The sequence below is a fragment of the Gobio gobio genome (assembly GCF_949357685.1).
Source record: "Gobio gobio genome assembly, chromosome: 16".
In the NCBI taxonomy this organism is placed as follows: domain Eukaryota; kingdom Metazoa; phylum Chordata; class Actinopteri; order Cypriniformes; family Gobionidae; genus Gobio; species Gobio gobio.
This window is the reverse complement of record NC_137109.1, coordinates 6,800,685-6,825,185: the sequence shown is the minus strand read 5'-3', so window position 1 is coordinate 6,825,185 and position 24,501 is coordinate 6,800,685. Positions and strand designations below refer to the sequence as shown.

The 24,501-nt window shown below is 40.4% G+C and overlaps 1 protein-coding gene across 3 annotated transcripts; it reads left to right on the top strand.

The window, feature by feature from the left end:
• Positions 1–323: 323 nt before the first annotated feature.
• msnb (moesin b) lies at positions 324–23,722 on the top strand. Of its 3 annotated transcripts, none has more exons than XM_079838797.1 (13): positions 324–614; positions 1,845–1,928; positions 2,036–2,131; positions 12,453–12,727; positions 12,853–12,936; positions 13,822–13,968; positions 14,063–14,159; positions 14,328–14,491; positions 17,494–17,624; positions 18,580–18,740; positions 20,707–20,799; positions 20,911–21,141; positions 22,982–23,722. In XM_079838797.1, exons 1-13 carry the CDS (start codon positions 609–611, stop codon positions 23,144–23,146), a joined length of 1,734 nt encoding a protein of 577 aa, XP_079694923.1. In that variant the 5' UTR covers positions 324–608; the 3' UTR covers positions 23,147–23,722. The 3 variants fall into 3 exon arrangements, with proteins under 3 accessions (XP_079694923.1, XP_079694924.1, XP_079694922.1); XM_079838798.1 differs by having other exon boundaries at positions 20,986–21,141; positions 22,982–23,721; XM_079838796.1 differs by having other exon boundaries at positions 17,494–17,687; positions 22,982–23,721.
• Positions 23,723–24,501: the final 779 nt, after the last annotated feature.

Here is a 24,501-nt window from a genome sequence, read left to right as displayed (position 1 = left end):
CATATGAACTTCATGATTCAAAATGTCATGTTTATGTCGTAATAGCAATGTAATACCCGTGTCATAATACAAATTTGTGTCCTCATAAATTACAAAAACAAACACACACACACACACACACACACACACACACACACACACACACACACACACACACACACACACACACACACACACACACACACACACACACACACACACACACACACACACACACACACACACACACATACAAGTCCTATTATCCTACATTTGTTTTTGTCAAATGTGTTTAACTATAGCGATAACAAGCTAAAAAGCAACAGATAGCTACCTATTCCCCAACATGTCTGTCTGCCAGTGTATACATGTGTTGCACCGCAAACATACCTCGTGAATAATTGCATACTGTACATTTGATTTCTATTTATTTCCTTTTGATTTTTTCCCAAGGTTAACTTCAGGGTTTAACTTGAAGAGAGATTCCAGGGCTGCTATTGGATTAGAGGTACAATGGACCACATTAACTAGGAGTAATCCTGGCAAATACTGCAAGTCCTTTCATATGACTCTGACGAGAGCAGACCACTACAGCAAGACAACAGCAGGAGATCTAACCATACAGTCAAATGTCTGTGAGTACTGATTATATATTTTTTAATACAGATAATTTTCCTATTTAAAAATCCTGACCTCATGTAATACACAACTATGACTTTGTTAAAGCAGTAAGAGTAATTTAGTGTACTATACATACTTTATCTTTTGAAATACTGTTGTTTAATACATATATTTATGTATATATGGATTCTGAAGAATATATGTGACCCTGGAGCACAAAACCAGTCATGCGTCTCACGTGTATATTAATAGCCAACAATACATTGTAGGGGTCAAAATTATTGATTTTTCTTTTATGGCAAAAATCATTAGGATATTAGGATCATGGTCCATGAAGATATTTTATACATTTCCAACCGTAAATATATATAAAAATATATTATTAGTAGTAATATGCATTGCTAAGGACTTCATTTGGACAACTTTAAAGGAGATGTTCTCAATATTTAGATTTTTTTGCACCCTCAGATTCCAGATTTTCAAATAGTTGTATCTTGGCCAAATATTATTCTATCCTAAATATTGTTCCATTGATATATGTTCCATATGTTCCATTTATCAATGGAAAGCTTATTTATTCAGTTTTCATATGATGTATAAATCTGAAAGAAAAAAAAAACATAAGAAGGTCCAGGGTCTCTCTCTCTCTCTCTCTCTCTCTCTCTCTCTCTCTCTCTCTCTCTCTCACTCTCTCTCACACACACACACACACACACACACACACACACACACACACACACACACACACACACACACACACACACACACACACACACACACACACACACACACACACACACACACACACACACACACACACACACACACACACACACACACACACACACACACACTTTTCTTTGTTGTTGGATGTTTGAGTTGAATTGCATGGAATTTGTTGGTTCACAGCTTTTCTTTTTCCCACAACCTAGGATTTCTGACCAGTGTCCATCATTTTGTTACTTTTGATGCTATTGTTGATTTATTATGATACAATTCTACTCATAATATACTCCAGGTGTTGCTGTTGCACGTTGTCCTAGATCTTACAGTAATGTGCCTTCTCTGAATACTATAGTGCACTCAGTACACTTTCACCTGAATGGTCTCCATGTCCACGTTTTGATGTTATTATTTTGTGGCTTATTGATATTTGTAGTGCAATATTCAATTTAAATGCAGCTGACCTTATCCACGGGTACAATGCCATATATTATTGTACATAATGTATTTGCTCTTTTCAGATAAACGTGCGGGTCACCACAATGGACGCTGAGCTGGAGTTTGCCATTCAGCCCAGTACAACTGGCAAACAACTTTTTGACCAAGTATGTATTTCACATGGAATTGAGACAAACGTCAATAAATCCAACATCGACATATAGACCCCAAAGAGTGAACAATTAGTGACATCATTACATTTGTCCCTTTGAAGGTTGTGAAAACGATTGGACTCCGAGAGATCTGGTACTTTGGACTGCAGTATCAGGACAGCAAGGGCTTCTCTACATGGCTGAAACTCAATAAGCGGGTTAATCTTGATCATACTTGCATATTTTTTTGCCATAAGCTATCTGTCTTATAAACAGGGGTCTGAACCATTTCAAGAAACAAATGAAATTTTATCAAGAATATAAAAAAAAAAGTTATCAAACATTGTTCTTTTATGTTATATTTTTAAATCAGCAGCCTATACCTGTAACGCTCAGGTTCTAGGAAGATGAAGACGACGATGAAGTTAAAGATAACACAGGGTTTATTAATAAGATCCAAATATCAAGCCAACGTGCAAGACTGTGCACAGAACACACACAATACCAGACAAGAGTAAACAGAAAGCATGGTGAATGAGGGAGATAATGGTCAACACCTGTGATGACCAAATTAATTACCATGACAACTAAAAGTGGCGGGAAAACTGAACAAAGGAAGACATGTGACTGATGAAAACAAACTGAATGTCCATGAAAACTAAGGCCCTGTCCCAAATGGGGCACTTCATGTGCACTTTTGGTCTTGTGGACTTACAATGGCCGCTGTGTGCGCGTGTCCATTAAGTCCACCAGACCGCAGGGTGTCCCATTTGTCATTTTAGGTCTCAGAAGGGTGCTCGCGAGCGCCCCCTTTGAGGTCGATATGAGCCCTCGATGCGCACTTCTGCCGAGCCCGCACTGGTGTGGGTTACTCAGCGGACTTCTTCCCAACAGTCAAAGCGGCATTACGTTGTGAAAGTGCGGGCTCAGAGGAAGGGTATTTTTAGGGTGCCATTTGGGACAGGTACTAAGGCCCCGTCCACACGGAGAAGCATCCCTTGTCAAAAAATCCTATTGGAATTTCAGTTTATCCTGTAGGATCTTATTGGATTCTTAGAATCTTATTGGACATTCTGATTTATTTTAATGGAATTTCACTTTGTTCTGTAATATTTTTTTATTATTACTTTTTATTATAGTAAATAAATTATAAATTAATGAATTACTTTTTAGAGTAACATTGTGTGTGTGTGTGCACGCCTGTGTGTGTGTGTGTGTGTGTGTGTGTGTGTGTGTGTGTGTGTGTGTGTGTGTGTGTGTGTGTGTGTGAGAGTGAGAGAGAGAGAGACCCAATTGGATCCCATTCAAATCCTGTGGTAATTATCCTACAGGATATTTATGTATTGTCTTATAAGACATTTCCCACTGAATCCTATTGGAATCAGATACGAATCTTACAGGACAAGACATAAATATCCTATAAGACAATTCCTAACAGAATCCTATAGGAACGATTCTAAAATATGAATTTTGATTCTAAATGGAATCCTGTACAGGTTTCTTATTGGAATCCTTTAGGATTTTTTGACAAGGGCGTTAAGCTGTATAAGTAAAGCTTTTGTCTCGTTTCGGCGTTTCGTGCACACGGATCCGGCATTTTGGGAGCCTGAAACCTGTTAGAAGGAAGGATGATGGAAGACCAGGGAGGGGTGCAATTCACAGTCTTTAATACACTTTAGACAATATTCCTTAATGGCAAAAACAAAGAACAAACTGAGGGCAACAATCAGTGCCAGAAATGAAACTGCCGAATGGCAGGGAGACAGTAACGGAAAATCCCACAAGGACGATGGCCAGGACCTCTGAGACTCCTACGACCGGTCAGGAAAGTCCTTTGCGGACTTTGGGTCCGCTCTGGGTCCCAGAGTGGATAAATCTGAAAACGACACCCTTGCGTTTTCGTGTGTATAGCCAATACGTATATTCTGTGAAACGGTGAAGTCATCACACCACGTCTCGCGCATGCTCCAAGTTTTTAGTGTATCTCTGTGGCAGAATTACAGTGCCACACACTGGTCTGGCATGTGTACTACATCGTTTTGAGTCGGTTTCAGTGGTTTCATGTGTACGCAGATATTTCTGGAGACGAGGAAAAAAAAAGATTGGAAAGGGAAAGCTCTGGCTTCATGTGTATGTGGCCTAAAACAAACTGAACATAACTGTGACAATACCTGTATAAGACGTTACTGCATTTCATGTGAAATGCCCACTTTCATTTGAGGTGTATTTGCTTACCACCTCATGCTGACTGAGACAATCACAAAGCAACATCAATCAGTTGATTTTAATAAAATGTATTCCGCATAATTATGTACATCGTAAAATATATGTGACCCACTTTATCATTAGGCTCATTTAAAAATGAATGTTCTGTACTAAAACACTCTTAAAAGAGCTGTTTTGTTTTTTTACCAAGGTACCACAGGTGCTTTATACTAACTGCACAAACTCAAAGTTTGATGGGAATTTTTTTTATTGCTTGAGTGAAATACAAAAAAATGCCTAAGTAGACAATTCCAATAATAACAAGTAGCAGCAAAAACTAAAATACAAAAAAAAAAGAAAGAAAAAAAAGGAGAAGGACAAAGAAAATGAAACAATGGCAATGAAATCAACAAAATGTACCTCTAAAAGTTTATGTAGCTTAAAGGCTTTTTTGTTCTTCGTAAAATTTAAAGATTTGAAGAGAACCACCAATTCCTTTTGGAAAAGTAAGAGGATAAGAGGATTTTTTTTATTTTTATAAATTAAATCTGCATTTTTGTACTACTGTCAGGGGAAACCAGACTAAAGGAAATGGTTGGAGAAATATGCTAGAGGTCGTTGGATAAAGATGCTGGAATTTGTTGACACTGGAGATCACTGGAGTAATCGCAAGAGAACAAGTAGCATCATTTCTCAGGTATGTCTTATGGGTAAGTGAGTCTGTGTCCACGACGAGGCCAGAAGCCAACTGACTGGTGGCGAGTGATCTTGTCGTGCTCTGATTGTCGCAGTGATGAGTAAAAGGTACAGGTGATTAGTATTTGGGTAAGAGGAATGAAGTGAAGTAAAGTGACGTGTGGCCAAGTGTGGTGACCCATACTTGGAATTTTCTCTGCATTTAACCCATCCAAGTCCACACACACAGTAGTGAACACACACCCAGATCAGTGGGCAGCCATATTGCTGCGGCGCCCGGGGAGCAGTTGGGGGTTTGGTGCCTTGCTCAAGTCTCACCTCAGTCGTGGTATTGAGGGTGGAGGAGAGCGCTGGTTATTCGCTCCCTCTACCGACAATTCCTGCCGGACCTGAGACTCGAATCTGCAACCTTCGAGTTACAAGTCTGACTCTGGTTGTGTGTGGAGGGAATGCCTGTTGTGACCATGACATTACCAGTCCTGAGGGCTGAGGACCCCAACGTCATAGCCAGCATGGAGCTCGACAATGTTTCGATAAACTTTCATGGAAGCTGGCAGTGAGGGCAAGATCTTGAATGTTTTCCCGAGCAAGCCATGATCTTTCCTCAGGTCCATAGTCTTCCCAGTCGAATATGGTAAATGGACTGCATTTATATAGTGCTTTCAACAGACCCATGGCCATCCAAAAGCGCTTTACATATTGCCTCAAATTCACCCATACACCGACAGAGCCACTGCCGCCCCAGATACTCAAGAATAGATACTGAAGATGACCCCTGCACCACCAGAATCCACAATCTCCCTGACAACATCTACAGGCCCATCCTCCAGGAGCCGGGGCAGAGGGGGATCATCCACTAGATCAGGCTCTGTGGAGTGAGAAGACATAGGAGGATGGTGAGGGAGGGAAACATGAACAGTGGGATGAATACGGTAATGTGGGGAAGGTGCAATTGGTAAGTAGACGAGCTGACTTGTCTGATGATGGTGAAGGTAATAATATATCTGGGACATCATCACTTTTTACTTGGTAGGCACAGTCTAATGTCCTGTGTAAAGAGCTACACCTTCTAAAATCTACTTCTAGCTTTCATTGGTCAAGGACCACCCAATAGGACGTTTGACCAATCACAGTTTGTTTTGTTCCACGTCATGTTTATGGGCGTGAAAAGTCTATGTCCCTGCAATAACAGAACGGCGTGCATCTATAAATTCATTCAAGAACGTTGTTCAAGTTTAATGCAACAATGGAGCCGGGAACTTCACATACTTTTGTAAATCCAGCATTTAGTTGATCCCGGTAAGCACTCATTGTCACAGTTGTAAACACAACGGTGTTCTTCTTCCACAAGGGAGTTTGGAGTCGTGGCACTTGTTTCCAGGCGGACCGTTAATGTACGCAACACACATGTCTTGACATTCTGTAGAATTCAACCAATCAGATGACGACTTCAAAACTGAAGCGTTTCCAGATAAGTGTGCCATATGCATCAGATGTTCAGCCAATAGTCTGGGGGGCTTTAAGCGTTTCCAGATAAGTGTGCCATATGCATCAGATGTTCAGCCAATAGTCTGGGGGGCTTTAAAAACAATATATTTTGGTAAATTGGCTGTAAATGGTCTATTCCATCTATGATCTAAGTGCTAACATGCTTGCTAAATAAAACCAAATATTTTTACGCAAGTGCTTAAAGCACTTGAACCCTGTTAATTGCTGCTTGCAGCTATATTTTTAACTATTATTATTACAGCTGTCTTTCAAGATGTTAAGGCTATAATTTATTACATTTCTTAGTCTTGAGGAAACTCTTTTAACAAAGAAAAATAGTATCTTATATTATAAATATTATAAGTGATGTACTTTGTACTTGAAATTGTACTTGAAAAATCATCATGACTGGGGAAATTCCCTTTTCCATCCATCATGCAATAGACCATACATCTTTATCCAACCAATCATGAAAGTATATAGATTTTCTATTATTGAGGATACACCTATTATTCCAAAAAGAAAAAAGCCATCGAAATTGGAGTGTAAATTATGTGTGGAAAATTGTGCTTGTATTTTCCAGGATAAGGACAATAATTTACACTCCAATTTTGATGGCTCAAAATCACACCTCATCAGGAAATCGATGCCCTTAATAGCAGTGTTGTAGTACTCGGACTCAGTCTTGAACTCGGTCTCCAGACCATATTTTAATGGTCTTGGTCTTGTCATGGACTCGTGTGCATTTGGACTTGGTATTGACTCGTACTCTAACATATTAGTAATTGGACTTATCCCTGAGTCCACTCGAGTCCCATTCAAAATATTTAATGATTATTACTGTATGTTAATAATTCTTTAAATTGATGTTTGATTGACATGTCCAATGATTGGTGATTTTTTTGTGTGCATGACTTGAGACTAACGTTAGTGCAAAGACTCCCGCCAGGTTCTCTCCCACACCTGTGACCCGCAAGCTCTTGCTTCTATTTTACGCTGTGTCCGCCGTGCATGCCCTCCGTAACTAAAAAGTTAATCAAATTAAGTTGTAATGTTGTTTGTGGATTTTCTCTGGACTCGGTCTCGACTCTGACTCAATCCTCTCTGAACTCAGCCTCGACTCTGACTCGAATGAGCTGATCGTGACTACAACACTGCTTAATAGATAATTACCAGAAGAAAAACTAAACCAAACAGAATGCTCATTCCTAAGGAAAATCTGGAGCCACTTAAGTTTAAGTTTAAGTTTAAGAGTGTACAGTGGTTTAATAATAAAAGCAGAGAAATGGTAGACTGGGTAAACCCAGCCTGATCTGCCGGTGATTTGATTTCGCCCTGCAACTCAGTCTGGAAACCTGTACATTAATTTCTACTGCTTCTGTTACACCTTTGAGGGAACCAATCAAAGACAGGCTTATCCACCTGGCGTGCTATTGGCAGGTTTAACACGATGATGGATAGAGAAGCGATGGGTCGTTGCCTGTTGATCACGCCTCTTGTGGTCTGATTGGTTGAAGGACGATCCAATTGCGTACAGAGTCATTTAATTTTTGCTTGTTTATCACGCATCTTGTGCAGTAGCAAATACAGAGCAGACTCCCCAGACCAATGTTAAATCTTAAATTGAGTGTGGTCTGGTGATAGCCAGGCAAGAGAAATGGGTCTTTCAGAATTAATTTATTTTAAATAACGAAATTTAATGAAATGCTAGCTGTTACATCTGATTATTCTTGTTGTCGTCTTCTTCATCTTCAAGGATCCTCTTATTTTTTTGGTTAAACTAATTGAAATCACTGCTGCATTCTGATCATCTGCTTCATTGCTAAGACTTAAATATAAATGCTTCTGTCCATTGGGTCGTGCAGTTTTGCCACACAGATTTTGATAGCTGGACAGCAAAATAAAACAGGCAGTGAGCCTAAACAGTAGGCTAAGGGGTAATGTGGGTGCAGATGCGAAGGACATTAATATTTCTGAAATAACTAATATTTCTTTGGTACACGTAGGCTGTCGAACCTATGCCTGCAGAGAAGAAAACCCTGTCTAGGCCTTGCCCCAGAACGTTCTGTGTCAAGGCATTCTTTAATCCTGTTTGTTTGGTGAAAGAAAAATTATATATAGATGTAATAAATCAGTTCAACTATAGCCGCGGATGACTGTTATTTTGTTTAATGGATCTGAGAAAGAACTGATGACGGCACAATGACATAAGCTGAGCTGAGGGAAATATAGGCCACTGCAGTTTGTCATGTGGGTTTCCTCCGGGTCCTCTGGTTTCCCACACAATCCAAACACATGCAACATAGGGGAATTTGAGTGAAAAATTTGGCCATAGGTGTAAGTGAGAGTGTGAATGTGTGTGTTAGCCTTGTGATGGACTGGTTATCAGATTGTGTTAACTGTGCCATAGCATCAACATAACACCTTGAAGCTTTCAACAGGACAAAATAACTAAATATCTTTTAACATCAGACTTAAGGGTTGGAGACTGAGAGCACAGCGTAATGGACTGATTAATAAATGGTTGGAAAGTTAGATTGGGCCAGAGGGTAACACTAGTGCCACCCGGCTTCCATATCATGCAGGACAGCATCATGGAGAATGGATGAAGCTCATTAAAACTTTTGGCATGAGTCACAGCCAGAAGGAAGTTTCAAGCGCTTTTACTTAAGTTCTGCATCCTTCAACAGATCAAAAGAACTCCAACACCAGAGGAAAGGCCCACACTGGGGACTCACAGCCTTTAAAAAAAACTGCAAATCAGATGGTGGGAACCCAGCAAGAATCATCAACAGGAGAATAGTGCACAGATAGACACTGTTAAAAAGATCTTGTAGGAAATTCAAAACTGGTGAAACTGTGCTATACACAGGTCAAGATTCCAGCACCAGGAACAAAAACACTTCCAGTGACATAAAACTGTTGTGTAGAAGCAGTCTTTGTGTAACCCCTCACCCAGGTCCAACTCGTCCCGCTCTGTGTTGGTCTCTGGCGTGGGAGATGGATGCTCTAACAAGGAGGCTAAAGAGTCATTCGCTAGAGCGCCTCTTGAGATCAGGGGAGTGAGGTTTACTTGCACAGCTCTCACTAGCTTGACACTGTTACACTCACATTGAGCCATAGAGGCAGTTCCTCGCTCCCTCATGTCGTCCACAAGGGCCGCCCTTCTCTTCTTCATCTCGGCCATGGGGGCCACTCTTCTCTCCATCGTCTTGGCCACGGAGGCAGCTTCTCTGCTCCCTCATCTCAGACATGGAGCCACTCTTCTCTCCATCATCTTGAACACAGAGGCAGCTTCTCGCTCCCTCATCTCGGACATGGGGTCACTCTTCTCTCCCTTGTCCTGGCCACAGAGGCAGCTTCTTGCTCCCTCATCTCGGACATGGGGTCACTCTTCTCTCCCTCGTCCTGGCCACAGAGGCAGCTTCTCGCTCCCTCATCTCGGACATGGAGCCACTCCTCTCTCCCTCGTCTTGACCAGAGAGGCAGCTTCTCACTCCCTCATCTCGGACATGGGGTCACTCTTCTCTCCCTCGTCCTGGCCACAGAGGCAGCTTCTCGCTCCCTCATCTCGGACATGGAGCCACTCTTTTCTCCCTCGTCTTGGCCACGGAGGCAGCTTCTCGCTCCCTCATCTCGGACATGGGGGCCACTCTTATCTCCATCGTCTTGACCACAGAGGCAGCTTCTCGCTCCCTCATCTCGGACATGGGGTCACTCTTCTCTCCCTCGTCTTGGCCACGGAGGCAGCTTCTCGCTCCCTCATCTCGGACATGGAGCCACTCTTCTCTCCCTCGTCTTGGCCACGGAGGCAGCTTCTTGCTCCCTCATCTCGGACATGGGGGCCACTCTTCTCTCCATCGTCTTGACCACAGAGGCAGCTTCTCACTCCCTCATCTCGGACATGGAGCCACTCTTCTCTCCCTCGTCTTGGCCACGGAGGCAGCTTCTTGCTCCCTCATCTCGGACATGGGGGCCACTCTTCTCTCCATCGTCTTGACCACAGAGGCAGCTTCTCACTCCCTCATCTCGGACATGGGGTCACTCCTCTCTCCCTCGTCTTGGCCACGGAGGCAGCTTCTCGCACTCCTCATCTCGGACATGGGGGCCACTCTTCTCTCTCTCGTATCGACCATAGAGGCCGCTCCTCACTCCCTTATATAGGCCATGGAGGCCACCCTTCTTTCCTTCGTCTCAGCCACAGAGGCTGCTCCTCACTCCCTCGTCTCAGCCTAGAAGGCCATCACAGTCACAGAGGCCGAGTCACTCTACTTTGTCAAGACCATAGTAGCCCTAGTCGTTTCTCCTCTGGTTGCATCTGCCATGGTCCCCTTCCACTCCACCTTGGTAGTCCCCAGCTCCGGCTGCTGCTGTGGTCCCCTACTCCACCATGGCACCCCGGTCACACCCCAGTCCTCTGTCCCTAATGCTCTGTGGCCTTCCCCTGGGGACTTTGGGGTGTCAGGTGCCACCTTTAGGGTGAGGTTCTGATTGTACACACCTGGTCATAAATGACCTGCTTATCCTGGACTGAATTAATTCTCTGCTCTCACACACGCAATGTCTAGTCTCATCGTTGTTTCTGCAAAGACTCCCTTTCCAAACCCTCCCTTAACAATGTGTTTGCTCCATTCCGCCTGGTCACCTTGTGCGCTCCTCTCATCTGCCAAACAAAGAACTGTTATTGTCCAGTTAAGTGTTTTCATTGTTTCTTACATATCCAATCTACTTACCTACCTAACCTGTCAATGCCACAAACCTTACACTGTCTCTACCTCTGAGACTCGAGACCGAGTGTTCAGCTGCACTTGACGATGCAATTAAATACTCCTACCTCTGACCTGTTAAAACTTAGATCATGGTTTCATTTTTCTTTATAATTTACTGATTTTAAACTTTGTTTGTGCTATTGTGGCGGGGCTGTGATGGGCAGACACAAATTTACCCGAAGTATAACTACGCCAGAGTATGACGAAGGAAGCAAAAATCGTTTACACTAATGCACGACTACGCCACCCCGATTCTATAAACGCGGAAAATTCAAACCCAATATAGGGCACCCAGGTTCTTCACCCCTAACGACAAGAGACGTAGATATAAATACAAAAATGACTTTATTTCACATTTAGTTAAAAATGTAGAAAACTATTGATCAACCAAAGAAAAGAGAAAATAATAATAACAATAATTATAATAATAATAATAATAATAATAATAATAATAATAATAATAAAAGAAAAACAAAAGAACCTTCAGGCTGAGGCTTACCAGTGGGCAGCTAGCTGGACAGTGAGCATCTTACGACACACCACTACACACATTAATGCATTAGGGTTACCATACCTGGGGTTAAAGAGAGCCTGTACCCATTGGCAAAGTCACACCAGCCGTAACCTGGCTATAACAAAATAGACACACTTAACTGGTGTATAGGCACTAGCAGCAACGTTAGCCAAACAGCTAAATACATACCTCCCGCAGAGCTGCGCACCCACGCCCACACACGACAAAGATGGTATGATGCGCACCCCAATGACAAACTCTGCCTTAAATACGCCAGGAATGGCAGTGATAGGCTGTCACACCCACCATTCAGGTGACAACTATGCTCAATAGGGCGGGACCTAGACCGCCCTGCTACACTATAAAATTGTGGGCAAACAAGTTACCATTTATATACTACACCTTTTTACAGCACAAATTAGAAAAGAAATCTGACTGGGTGGTAAATTACCTGTCATTAATCTGTATTTAACTAATGAAATTTGGATCCGGTATGTTTGAAAATGAAGGCAAGAACCGAAAAATTAAAAAGGAAACAGCTTACATTTTTGTTTGCTTTTTTTAAGCTCCTGCTCCCAAATAAAGTTTCTTGACAGTGCAAATGTTATGTGCAAAAACTTCAATTATGTATGTACAGTATATTAAAATACTATTCTCTGTTCACGTTATTCTATAAATATGTAATTGTATATCTATTTCTTTGAGTATGGAAAACTCTTGACTTGCACGGTCCTATTCTTTGTGTGTGAGCAGATTTGGCCAATAAAACTCCTTCTGACACTGACTTTATATCAGTTTAATGCCACTTGATTGCATTACACGAAAGTATTGAAATACATCTAACAAAAACATGTGTTTATATGTTAGGTGACTGCTCAAGATGTCAGAAAAGAAACCCCATTGCTGGTTAAATTTCGAGCAAAGTTCTTCCCTGAGGACGTGGCTGAAGAGCTGATTCAGGAAGCTACACAGCGCCTGTTTTTCCTCCAAGTGAAAGAGGGAATCTTAAATGATGATATCTACTGTCCTCCAGAGACGGCTGTTCTACTGGCCTCATATGCAGTGCAGATGAAATACAGTGACTACACTAAAGAATATCACATTCCTGGATATTTGTGCAGAGACAAATTGTTGCCACAAAGGTGTTTCTCTATTCTTTTAAGAGCTTAACACCAACTCTGTTCTATTCTTTTAACACTAAGATCACTTTATAGTACTTAATTATGTTTTGAAAGTTTCTGCTTTATACACTAATACCTTCTTCTAGAGTTCTAGAACAACATAAACTGACAAAAGAGCAGTGGGAAGAACGAATTCGGGTGTGGCATGAGCAACACAAGGGCATGATCAGGTAGAATCCATATGCCCTATTTATAAAATTAATAGTTCACAACTATGCACTCTCAGACAAAAAGGTACAGTGGAAGTACAATTTTGTTCCTTGGGGAACAAAACATATAACTGTACCTTTAAAAGGTACACAATTGGTCCTTTGGGTGCAATTATACCATTGTTTTCCTCTACTTAGAGCAGTCGTAGGCAAGTTCGGTCCTAGAGAGTCGCTGTCCTGCAGAGTTTGGCTCCAACCCTGAAAGACATCTATAGAAGCTCTTATTGAGAATTAACAGGTATAGATGTTGATGTTTTATTGTTTGGTCACCATTGTGGTGATCAGTGTTCCCTTTCGTTGGGCAGTATATTGTTTACCTTTTTATGTGAGTTTGTGGTTTTTGTTACAGTGTTAACAAAACACATAATCTGTTAAAATCAAAAGAAGCCAAGAAAATTGTTTGACTAAACTCATCACTGGCTAAAAATATTAATAAATAATATTCACCAACAATACTTTATTGCCACAGATCAGACATTCTGAATTCTGATTTTTAAATACATTCGAGGGGGGAAAAAGTTTAGATGCAAACAGATATCAAGAATCAGCATATGAATCTCAACAATGGTGACATACTAAATGCTGCAGTGCATGCTGGGTGCCATGAGTTTTATACTGTGGTGGCTTTGTAGGGTTGGAGCTAAATTCTGCAGGACATCAGCTCTCTAGGACCGAACTTGCCTACCCCTTACTTGGAGGTACAAAAATGTACTTTTAAGGGTCCCACCCCAGTGATGGCCACTTGTACCTTAAAAAGGTACAATATTGTACTCTTTTTTTTTGAGAGTGTGTCCTTAACCTAAAATGTGATTTTTGAGTATGATCAATACAGCTTAATCTCTACAGAGAGGATGCAATGATAGAATACTTGAAGATTTCCCAGGATCTGGAGATGTATGGAGTGAACTATTTCAGCATCAAAAACAAAAAAGGATCGGAGTTGTGGTTGGGTGTTGATGCTTTGGGACTCAACATATATGAACGTTCAGACAAGTATACCATCTATATTTTTATTTTTAACCCTTGTGATTTCTTGTAAATTCTTTGCAATGGACTGTGCCATGCCAATATCGCTGTTTTTCAACAGGCTGACACCTAAGATTGGATTTCCTTGGAGTGAGATACGGAATATTTCTTTCAATGACAAGAAATTTGTCATTAAGCCCATAGACAAAAAGTCACCGGTAACTTAAAATAATAAACTTAACCACAAATTTATTTCTTAATTAATGTATTCTTTCATTCACTCATTTTTGGAGATGTTGAGGATTTCAGTTGTCTTACACCTGTTGTACTACAGTTGTATTACTCATGTCTGAAATGTTATAACATGTCCTCTGCTCCAACCACAGGACTTTGTGTTCTATGCACCTCGTCTGCGCATTAACAAGCGTATTCTGGCTCTGTGCATGGGAAACCATGATCTTTACATGAGACGACGCAAACCAGACTCCATTGAGGTGCAGCAGATGAAAGCACAGGCCAAAGAGGAGAAGAACAAAAGACAACAAGAGAGGTAAGAACATTCATAACCAACAGCAGAGAGAGAACATACAATACTATTTTTATGGTACCAAAGACACAATCGCTATCTAGTGCTGAAAGGAGATGCTGTCTTTCATGCAAATTTGCTAAATTAAAATAAATCAAGCTGACTAGCTACAGTGGATATACAAAGTCTACAAACCCCTGTTAAAGCTGTTTTTTGTCAAATAAAACAAATGAAACAAAGATGAATAATATTAGAAGTTTTGCATGTTTAATGTAAAAAAAAAATACAACCCGTTTAATGCCACTGAAAACCAAAATGACATATTTAAGATAGATAAATAAATAAATAAATAAATAAATAGGTCTATCATCTTGACGCAGTAATATTTTAAAAATATTTCCGATCTGTTCAATTGCGAGGGCATCTCCTGTACACGGCCCTCTTCAGGTCCCCACACAGATGTTCTATAGGATTCAGGTCTGGGCTCTGACTGGGCCATTCCAAAATGTTTATCTTTCTTTGCTGAAGCTTTTGTTAATTTAGATGTGTTTGGGTCAATTTTATGACGAAAGGTGAAAGTTTGCTTCCTTTTCAGCTTTCTAGCAGACACCAGAATGTTCTGTGCAAAAATTGACTAGTACTTGGAGATATTCATGATTCCCTTCATCTTCACTGAAGCCCTAGTATGTCTGAAGAAAAGCAGCCCCATAGCATGATGCTGCCACCATCATGCTTCCCCGTGGATTTGGTGTTCTTCTGCTGATGTGCGGTGTTGTTTTCGCACCAAACATACCTTTTATAATTTTGTCCAAAGTTCAATCTTGGACTCATCATACCATAACACATTTTTTCCCACATGGTTTTGGGAGACTGGATTAATGTTTTTTTTTGCAAATTTTAGCCAGGCTTGGATGTTTTTTAATCAGAGAAGGCTTGTGTCTCATAGCCCAGAGAATACTGAAGATAGGTGTCCCATGTAGGGAGCAACTATACTTGCTGGAGAGAGCTGAAACTCTTTTAGTGTGGCTATAGGCCTCCTGACATCCTCCCTGACCAGGGGAGTCGCAGAGGCTGCCCTTGCCCCACAAAGGGAAATAGGAATACTCTCACATCATCTGAGATTCAGGCCCGGCTACTGTATGTGCCCAAAGTTCCCACTACCCGATTTTGTCCCGAATGCTATTAGGTGCAAACAGGTCATTTTCAGGCAACCGACTGGGTGTATCGCTTGCAATCAGTGCCTTTCTCCTCTCTGAGAAGATGTGCACTTTTTTGTTCATGTGAGTTCCTCATCTCCAGCAAACTCTGGACCTCCTGTTCTCCTGAAGCTGAATTCATTGGATTAGTTTTCAGGCCTGTTACTCATGGAATTCCCCTTTTCATTTGAGCCCTTGTACTTGGGCTAAGTGCTCCATATGTGCTGATTGCCTACGTTAATCCTCTAGCACCCCCATAAAACCGGGTCTGCCTCGAATGCAGTGCCCCCCTGTCATTTTGCACCCTAATGGAGCAAGCTATCTCCTTTTATACCCGTATGCCCAGTGGAGTGGCATGCAAATTCCACTCGCCAATTCTCATTGTCCTTTTCTGAAGTATCAGAGGGGTTTGGGCTCCCAAGTGCGACCCCCTGTAGTGTCACTACATCAACACTATATTGAGTGAGTGACAGATAGGGAAGATAGATAGATATATGGTAGTAAAATTGACCACATAATCGAATCCAGTTTTCAAGGGGGTGTTTGGTTAGTAACACAACTTACTCACTTCAAAAACTGTATCGGCCATAAACGCAAAGCAAACTAAATATTTGTGCAAGATTATAGTATGCATCTCTTGAATAATGCAGCATCATATCCCCCACAGAGTGAATGAGGTTTACATACCGTCACCTTGGAATTATAAGGTTCTATCTGACATTTTTTGTCAAAATTTAGTTATTCACATATTAGTATTCTGTGACAACCTATTTACATTATGTGGTGTTTTTTTTTAAGTTTTGGGACTGTTTATTTAGAAAACAAAAGGGTTCTAATCTATTATAGAATCTATCTAAAATTCTAGCTTTTAAAACTAAATCTATTTCAAACTCGAAACCTTCAAACTTAAAGCTGTTAATATTACTTCAAACTTTCTGGCTAGGCTTTCTCAAGCTTTCTCAAGCCAACAAGAAAGTTTGACTACAAACTTTTCAATCCATACTGATCTAGAGAGAAAGCCATTCTACCCGTCCCACTTTCTGTGGAATAATGTCCTGGTCAGATTACAGTAGCTTCTTTCTGTCTAAAACAAAAGGTACTTAAACTAACGGTTCCTACAATAATGTGTTTAATTGCCCATCATATTCCTACCTAAAATTAACATCTGCACACCACAAAATATTTAGCACTGCCTTTTATGCTTAACTTGAACCAGAAAATAATTAGTCATAAAATATGAAATAAATGTCCTAGTCATTATAAGTAAACTGTTTGTGTTTCTTGAAAATTATTGCTTCAATGAATGTTTTGCAAAATAGAACCTTATTATTCCAAGCGGAAAGTGATTTTATTAATTTTTATTAGAAGGCTCTATCTGCATTTGACCTGTTCCAAAAATCCCCATTTACAAATTTGAGAGGATTTTGATATACGAGGTACATTTAGAATACATTTAGGGTCTCTGTCATTTTCATGTATGAAAGAGTCTTGCTCCCATATCATTTTTGCTATATGGAATGCAACATCTTTGAAGCTCAATGTCTCAAAACTGCTCAGAATACAGATAGAACATTCTAATTCCAAGGTGGCAACATGTAACCGAGATGTTCCCTTTAATCGGTTCACTCAATTGTGCATCAGTAGCTGAGACTCTACCACAGAACCATACCACAGAGTGACTGCCAATATATTAGCCTGGTAACAGTATTTGTGTTTAATGCAAAAGGACCTTTAGAAAGGCAGTAGACAACAAGACAGCTCACTAGATGTTGGTGTCAATCATAATGTTCTTTAGAGGTGACAATGTTTTTTTATGCATTTTAATTTTAGAGCACTTCTGGAAAATGAGAAAAAAAGAAGAGAAAATGCAGAGAAAGAAACGGAGAAGATTGCAAGAGAGACAATGGAGCTTGTGCAAAGACTTCGACAAATTGAAGAGCAGACCAAAAAAGCTCAAGAGGGTTGGAACTACAAATGTCTACCTAGAACTACAAATGTCACATTATTAGTTTATGGGTTTAAAGGTGAAGCTTGTAATATCCTCGCCACTAGTGTCATCAGATAGATTTGGAAAAGTAATGACTGTTTTTAGATCACAAGGTACCCACACAATACAAGATAATCAGGCACAATTCTCTTCAATCCTAGGTAAAGTCCAGATTGTTAAAACAGCAAAATGACCCGGAACAATTTGTCCCAGGAACTTTTCCCCCCTGACCTGTTGCTGTTCGCGTTTCCATCACGGTCTAAAATATCGTGCAGATTAGGCAAATTAGTCCAGTGACGTAGGACTGTGTGTGACTTTCCAGTTCCCACTGGAAAACCTGAACCTCGTCGTCGGTCCATTGGTCATATTTTTTAAACTCCATTGTTGATGCGAATAGCAAACTTTCACCGCACGCACCGCAACAGACTTTTAAAAATGGTGGCTGAAATAAAATCCTGCATAAACTCAAACAATCAGCATGTTCAGCGCCCAAGTCCCACTCCCGAAAGTTCCTAAACTTTGAAAAAGTACTACCTCGTGAGCAGTGACTTTCTGAGGGGGACATTTTTACCTGGAACGTCATTCAGACCCCGGTCCCTGCAGTCCCTAGTTCCTGGGGACAGTTCTTGCGGTGGAAATGTGGCTAGATATCTGCGAGATTCCCGTGTTCACAGTCGGACTCTTGTTTTTGTGAATGCAATCTGTTAGTGTGTGGTGTGCTGTCTTGGTCATATTGTGGCCCTCCACACAACAGGAACACAACTGTTAAATCTATGATTTTTTTTATCATCATGTTTGTGGTCTCTCACATTTTGAAAATCTGATAGGATTTTAAATTTTTTTATTGTGGGCAAAAGATACACCTTACATATGTCTATCATATTTCAGAAAAAAGTTAATTTGTGTGACATTGTAGTTCTGTTGTTCAGAGCTGGAAGAGCAGACCAAGCGAGCATTGGAGCTGGAGCGGGAGAGGAAATTTGCTCAGGAAGAGGCTGAGCGACTGGAGAAAGACCGCAGGATTGCAGAAGGGGTGAAATTCGCATTACTGCAGCAATCTGAGAACCAGATGAAGAACCAAGAGAATCTGGTATGAGGGAAAAAGTACTTCTTATAAACATACATTAAGATATTAAAGGGTTACTCACCCAAAAAATGTAAATCCTGACAGTATTTACTCACCCTCATGTCATTCCAAATATGTATGGATTACTTTATTCTTCAGACACACAGACAAAGATATTTTGAAGAACCATGGTTTGGAATAGGGATGTGCCCAAAACCAAATACCTTATTCAGAAAAGCATGGATAATGGAACGAATAATGAATTCTACAGAGAAACAGAGTGACTCCTCGTGTTTGTTGGATAACACCAGGGGATAGATTATCAAAAGATTTGAAAAGATTTGAAACGCCTTAAGGGAACAAAGTCCCCCAGCTTTAAATGATTCCCAGAGTCACTGAATTTTTAACGAGTGCTCTGGTGACAGCCGTGCCCGCATCTGGGCCGAGTCGAATACCGCACCCAGGTTGATTCTGAACCCCAGACACTCTAAGTAGATGAGGAGAAGAGACCTGTGCACACATAGCTCGTCCCTCAACTGGGCCATAATAAGTCAATCGTTGAGGTAGTACAGGTTGTGCACCCCCTTCCATCTTAGGGGGGAGAGTGCCACATCCACACATCTTGTGAATGTGTAGGGTGCCAGTGACAGTCCGAATGGCAGGACATTAAACTAGTAAGCCACTCCTTTGAATATGAACATCAATAACTGTCTGTGATGAGTAGCTATCTGGATTTGAAAGTATACATCTTTCAGATCCACTGATAGAAAACAATCCCCTGGGTGAATCTGAGTCCCAAAATTGAGGGGTTCTGCAAGCAAACTGGAGAAAAGCCTTGTTTGATCATGTTCATGACCCAGTCTGACACCTCATCCATGGTCTCCTCTAAGAGGATGCTTCCTCTTCACTCCTGAATTGTCCGGAAGACTGCCTGGGACGCTTTGGACTTCTGGCTCTGCTTTGGGCTGGGCCTGAGCAGGTACGGACGTGAGCTGACTCTGCCAAGGCAAGACTCATGCTCTCTCAATGAGAGCAATCTGTCTCTATGAGCACGGTCTCAGCAAGGGCTCAGGCAGACAACGCACTCAGAGTGCTCGCCAAGGGGTATCCTGCAAGTGCCACATTTTGAACCTTGCTCTTTTTAAACACGAGATCACTCACTAGATAGCCAAAGGGGAGAAATGTCATCTCAGTGGAGTACACTTATTCAGCATCGCCAAGTCCACTGCTGGGCTCTTCAGAACGCTGAACAGATAGGCTCAGTAGAGCGTGCCGCCAAGGTTATGGGTTCGATTCCCAAGGAAAGCAAGAACTGACAAAATGTAAAATGTAATGCAATGTAAGTCGCTTTGGATAAAAGTGTCTGCCAAATGCGTAAATGTAAATGTTCTTCTTCCATGGTCAGCAACGAGACGATCTTCGCTCTGAAGCAGAAAGATTCTGACAAAATGGCGCCCAGCGGCAGTCCATTTGGATGTGCCGAGATGCCATTTGTCAGTGTAGTTTTTCCTTCAATCAGGCTTCAGTATTTCGAAGAAAGGGACTTCCTCCATAGGGTCAGCAACAAGTGAAACATTATTGTAAGGGAAACAGTGTCTCCTCAACATAGTGAAATCACTGTTCTTTGAAGGCAGATCAAAGCAGCAGTGGGCATTATGCAAATGTATACTACAAACGAGCCATTTCAGGTGTTTTCTGTTGCAGAGATGAACTATGGACTTTGCAGATTGTTTACATGCACAAACAGCTATATTAAATACTAAAAGAAATGTAAGATTTAAAAAGCATAATATGTACCCTTTAATATCTTACACAATGGCACTTTGCAAGTATTGGATTTTTAAAATAATATTTTTTACTTTTCCAGGTAAGAACTTTGCAGTGCTTTTATGGTTCTTTAAGCGCTTTTTGAAGCTTGCCAGACTCTGGTTACTGTTTGGAAAAGAGTTCTCTACAAAATAAATACGTTTACTTCATTATATCTTTAAAGGCAACAGAGCTGGCCGAGCTGACATCCCAAATCTCTCTTCTGGAAGATGCCAAAAAGAAGAAAGAGGACGAAGCCAGGAAATGGCAGAGAAGGGTGAGAGTGTAAATATACTGTTGCATCTGTTACATACGGTTAGCCTCAGGCAAATACATTAGCAGTCTCATAAAAGTTCATTGAGATTTCTTTGTATGAGTATCTTGGCAGGCGATTATGGTTGAGGTAGACCTGGAGAGGACAAAAGAGGAGTTGAAGAGTAAGCTAATTGGGGTCCACATCCAGGCAATATCCCAGACGGAGAATGACCATGATGAGAATGATGAGAGCAGTGCTGAGGCCAGTGCTGAGCTCACATCCACTGGAACTGATCAAGACCGCAGTGAAGAGCAGCGTATAACAGAAACTGAGAAGAATGAACGCCTGCAGAAGCGCCTACAGGTGAGTATGAGAGACAGCCATCCTGTTTATAACAAAAGATGTCATAACCATAGCCTAGAGCAAACTCTGTTGCAAGAACTCCCTCCTCAGGGAAGTGGTTGAAGTTCAGTACATAATGGATGGGTAAAACTGGAAAGGACTGACTGGCCCTTCCTAGTCACCCTTTGTTCATAAATTTGTCAGTCTCCATTATCATTGCACATTAATTGTTACTCACTGAGGTTGCCATTCCATCAAATAATAGAAAAACCTAAGACAGATTCAATAAAACAGGTGTAAAACATGGAGACATCCATGTTAATACTACGTTTCCTTGGAAAATGCATACACTGAAGAGCTTTCCCTCTAATGATAGAATGTATACAATGTTTGCCTCAATTTTATTAATCATCAAGCATTGATAGTTAGAAATTAAGCATCACACAATTGAATAAAATCATCCTCCACTGACCATGTGTCAATCACTGAAACATCTGCAAATTTAATAATGTGTCTCCCCTCAAAAATGCTTCGACAGTCATTAGTATAGACTATAAGGAAAACAAAAGAGGGCACAAAACACAACCATTTACACATACTCTTAGGGATCTATTGGTTAAAAAATCCACCAACCAACACATACAATCCAAATTAACATTGACGATAATCAATATGCTTCCTTGCTAAAATGTGGGCTTGTATACAAGTACAAAAAGCATAGGAAAAATCAATAAAAAGCAAATGTACATGTTTTTTCTTTCCTTCCAAATGTCTTACAATCATATTTAACAAGGTGCAAGTGGTTTTCCACTCCTCTACCTGATCTATACACAAACTGAAGAGGCTCAAGTGCTGATTGTGTCATGGCTAAAATCTCTTTCCTACATATTTTTTTTTCAAAAGACTTCAAAACTAAAGTAGTAAGTGCCACGGGCCTACAGTATAATCATAAAGAGAAAGTGGATTTATTTTTTCCACAACTGGCACTACAATGTAGTCTTTTTAAAGATTTAAAAATCTGTAATGATTTATTACAAATAAATGAATAAATATCTGAAAGCTGCTCTGCACAGTTCCTCAGCAGTCTGTATGCATTTCTGAAGTAAACTTGTATTTAGGGAAATACTTTCCTAATGCTATAAGTGGAAATTTAGGAGTAAATGGTTTCATTTATAATGAGCCAAAAACCTGATGCTGGTCACATTTGCATCCTTTTTTGGCATTAACATGCGTTTCATATTCAGATATTCAGAAATTCAAATCACTACTTACATATTACATGAGAGGTTGTGAATGAATTAAACCTTTATTGCCCTATGGGGGATTTGTTTTGCACTCAAGGGGGCCATATTGAACATTAGCACAGATAACAGTAACAACACAAATAAAAACCACACCAAACATTCAAAACATGATAGACATGTTATAGAAATGTGAAATAGAAATGTGTTATTTCTGTAATTTACTGAATTATAAAAACTTTGACGTATCATTGAAAATGCTTTCCATCACGAATTACTAGTGAAGAAAACAAGAGGGCTCTCTCTGGAAAGAGAAATGAGAGAAGTGAGATTCCAAGTGTATTCTAGTGAAATAATTTGATAAGTTATTGACTATTGTTGATATAATCTGCTGTGTTAATAGTAGGAGTTTAGTATCTACTGTTTTCTTCATATTGCAAAAGCACAACAAAAAGAAAAATACAAGAATAACCTCATTACATATTAATTTCTCAATCCGGATATCAAAAATGTATTTAACAAGAAACAAATAGAAATTCTGAAGAACAAATGATGACAGCTAGTCCTACATAAATTATACTCTACTTATGCTAACTGATTTGTTTCTAATGTCTTTGTAGGCTCTGAGCTCGGAGCTGGCAGATGCCCGTGATGAAAGCAAGAAGACTCCAAATGATCTGATCCATGCCGAGAATGTGAGGTTGGGAAGGGACAAATACAAAACCTTACGGCAAATACGACAAGGAAACACCAAACAGCGCATTGATGAATTTGAGTCCATGTGAATTCCCAGTTGCACAGATTGTCTGTCGGTTCGCCACGTTTGCAGTCTGTGTATACCATATCTTTATTGCATTTTCAGCTGCTGTGTTTGTGTCCAAATCAGTGCAGGGATACTGAAGTGATCGTAGTCTTCTGAGGTGAATTGACAATGAAAACATTGAGAAATGCTGTAAACCTCTTGATTGTTTGAAATGATCAAATTAGAGTGTTTTTAGTTTCACGTGATAATTAAATAAATACAAAACCATTATGTAATCATACCCCGGATATACAGTCTCCAGTGTGCTCATAGCAGCTTAAAAAAAAAAATTAACAAATTTCAACCACATCATCCTGGTGTTTTGGTAAGGAACATTTCCTCAAAGGTTGATATTCTTCTGTCACTGGTGGTCACTTAAGACTTCTGTTCTGCTGTTGGGATATCATTATTTTTATGCTGCATACATCAAACTTCTGTGCACACACTCATATACTTGATTTGTTTTATAGAGTTGTTTGGTTTTGTTAATTGAGAATTGAGAATTTAGAATTGAGAATTTGTTGTATTGAAAATAATAAACGTTTGAACGTAACCATTATGGGGATCAGTGTTTGCTTTAATTTGGCTTTTGACCCTTGACTTTATTAGCCTGACGTCATCATACTCAATTCTAGTCAGAAAATGTTTTTGATACTACTCCATTGGGCTGTGATTATGGCAGGGTTGTGGTCGAGTCTAAGTTCAGAGAGGGTCGAGTTCGAGTCGAGACCGAGACCAGAGAGAGACAAGTCAAGTCCAAGTCCACATAAGATTGTGATGGCCTGTGTGCAGTCACTCTGTGTGTTTTAGAGCCACTTTCTCATCATCACTTTGTGTAACAGCAGCGGATAATCGAATTCTTCAATTTTACTGGGTAGTACATTTTAATGTGGGGTAAAGATAAAATTTACACACTAGTCAAAAACCTTTTTAATAAACCAGTGTTTAAGCTTAAACTATGGACAATCCACAAACAACATTAGAACTCAATTGTATTAACTTTTTTGTTATGGAGGGTGTGCAAAAGCGTGACGGCAGAAAAATTGCTGTCTTTTTAATGCAAAAGTTTTAACGTGCCGGAGGGGGAGAGGGCGGGCGGCCTTCTGCTAGACATTTTTGTGGGAGATGCTCATTTTATTATTAATTAAACAATGTTTGGATTTCTCTGTGACACTTTTGTCCTACTTTGTAAACAGTAAATATATTAAAATAACACCGTTGAGACAAATAATGTAGCAGCAATGTGACTTTCTGGAAAACGCGATCACTACAGGCGGATGCCAGGTGGACACCACGTAAAATAGAAGCGAGAGCACGAGCGCAGTCATTTGCAGACTT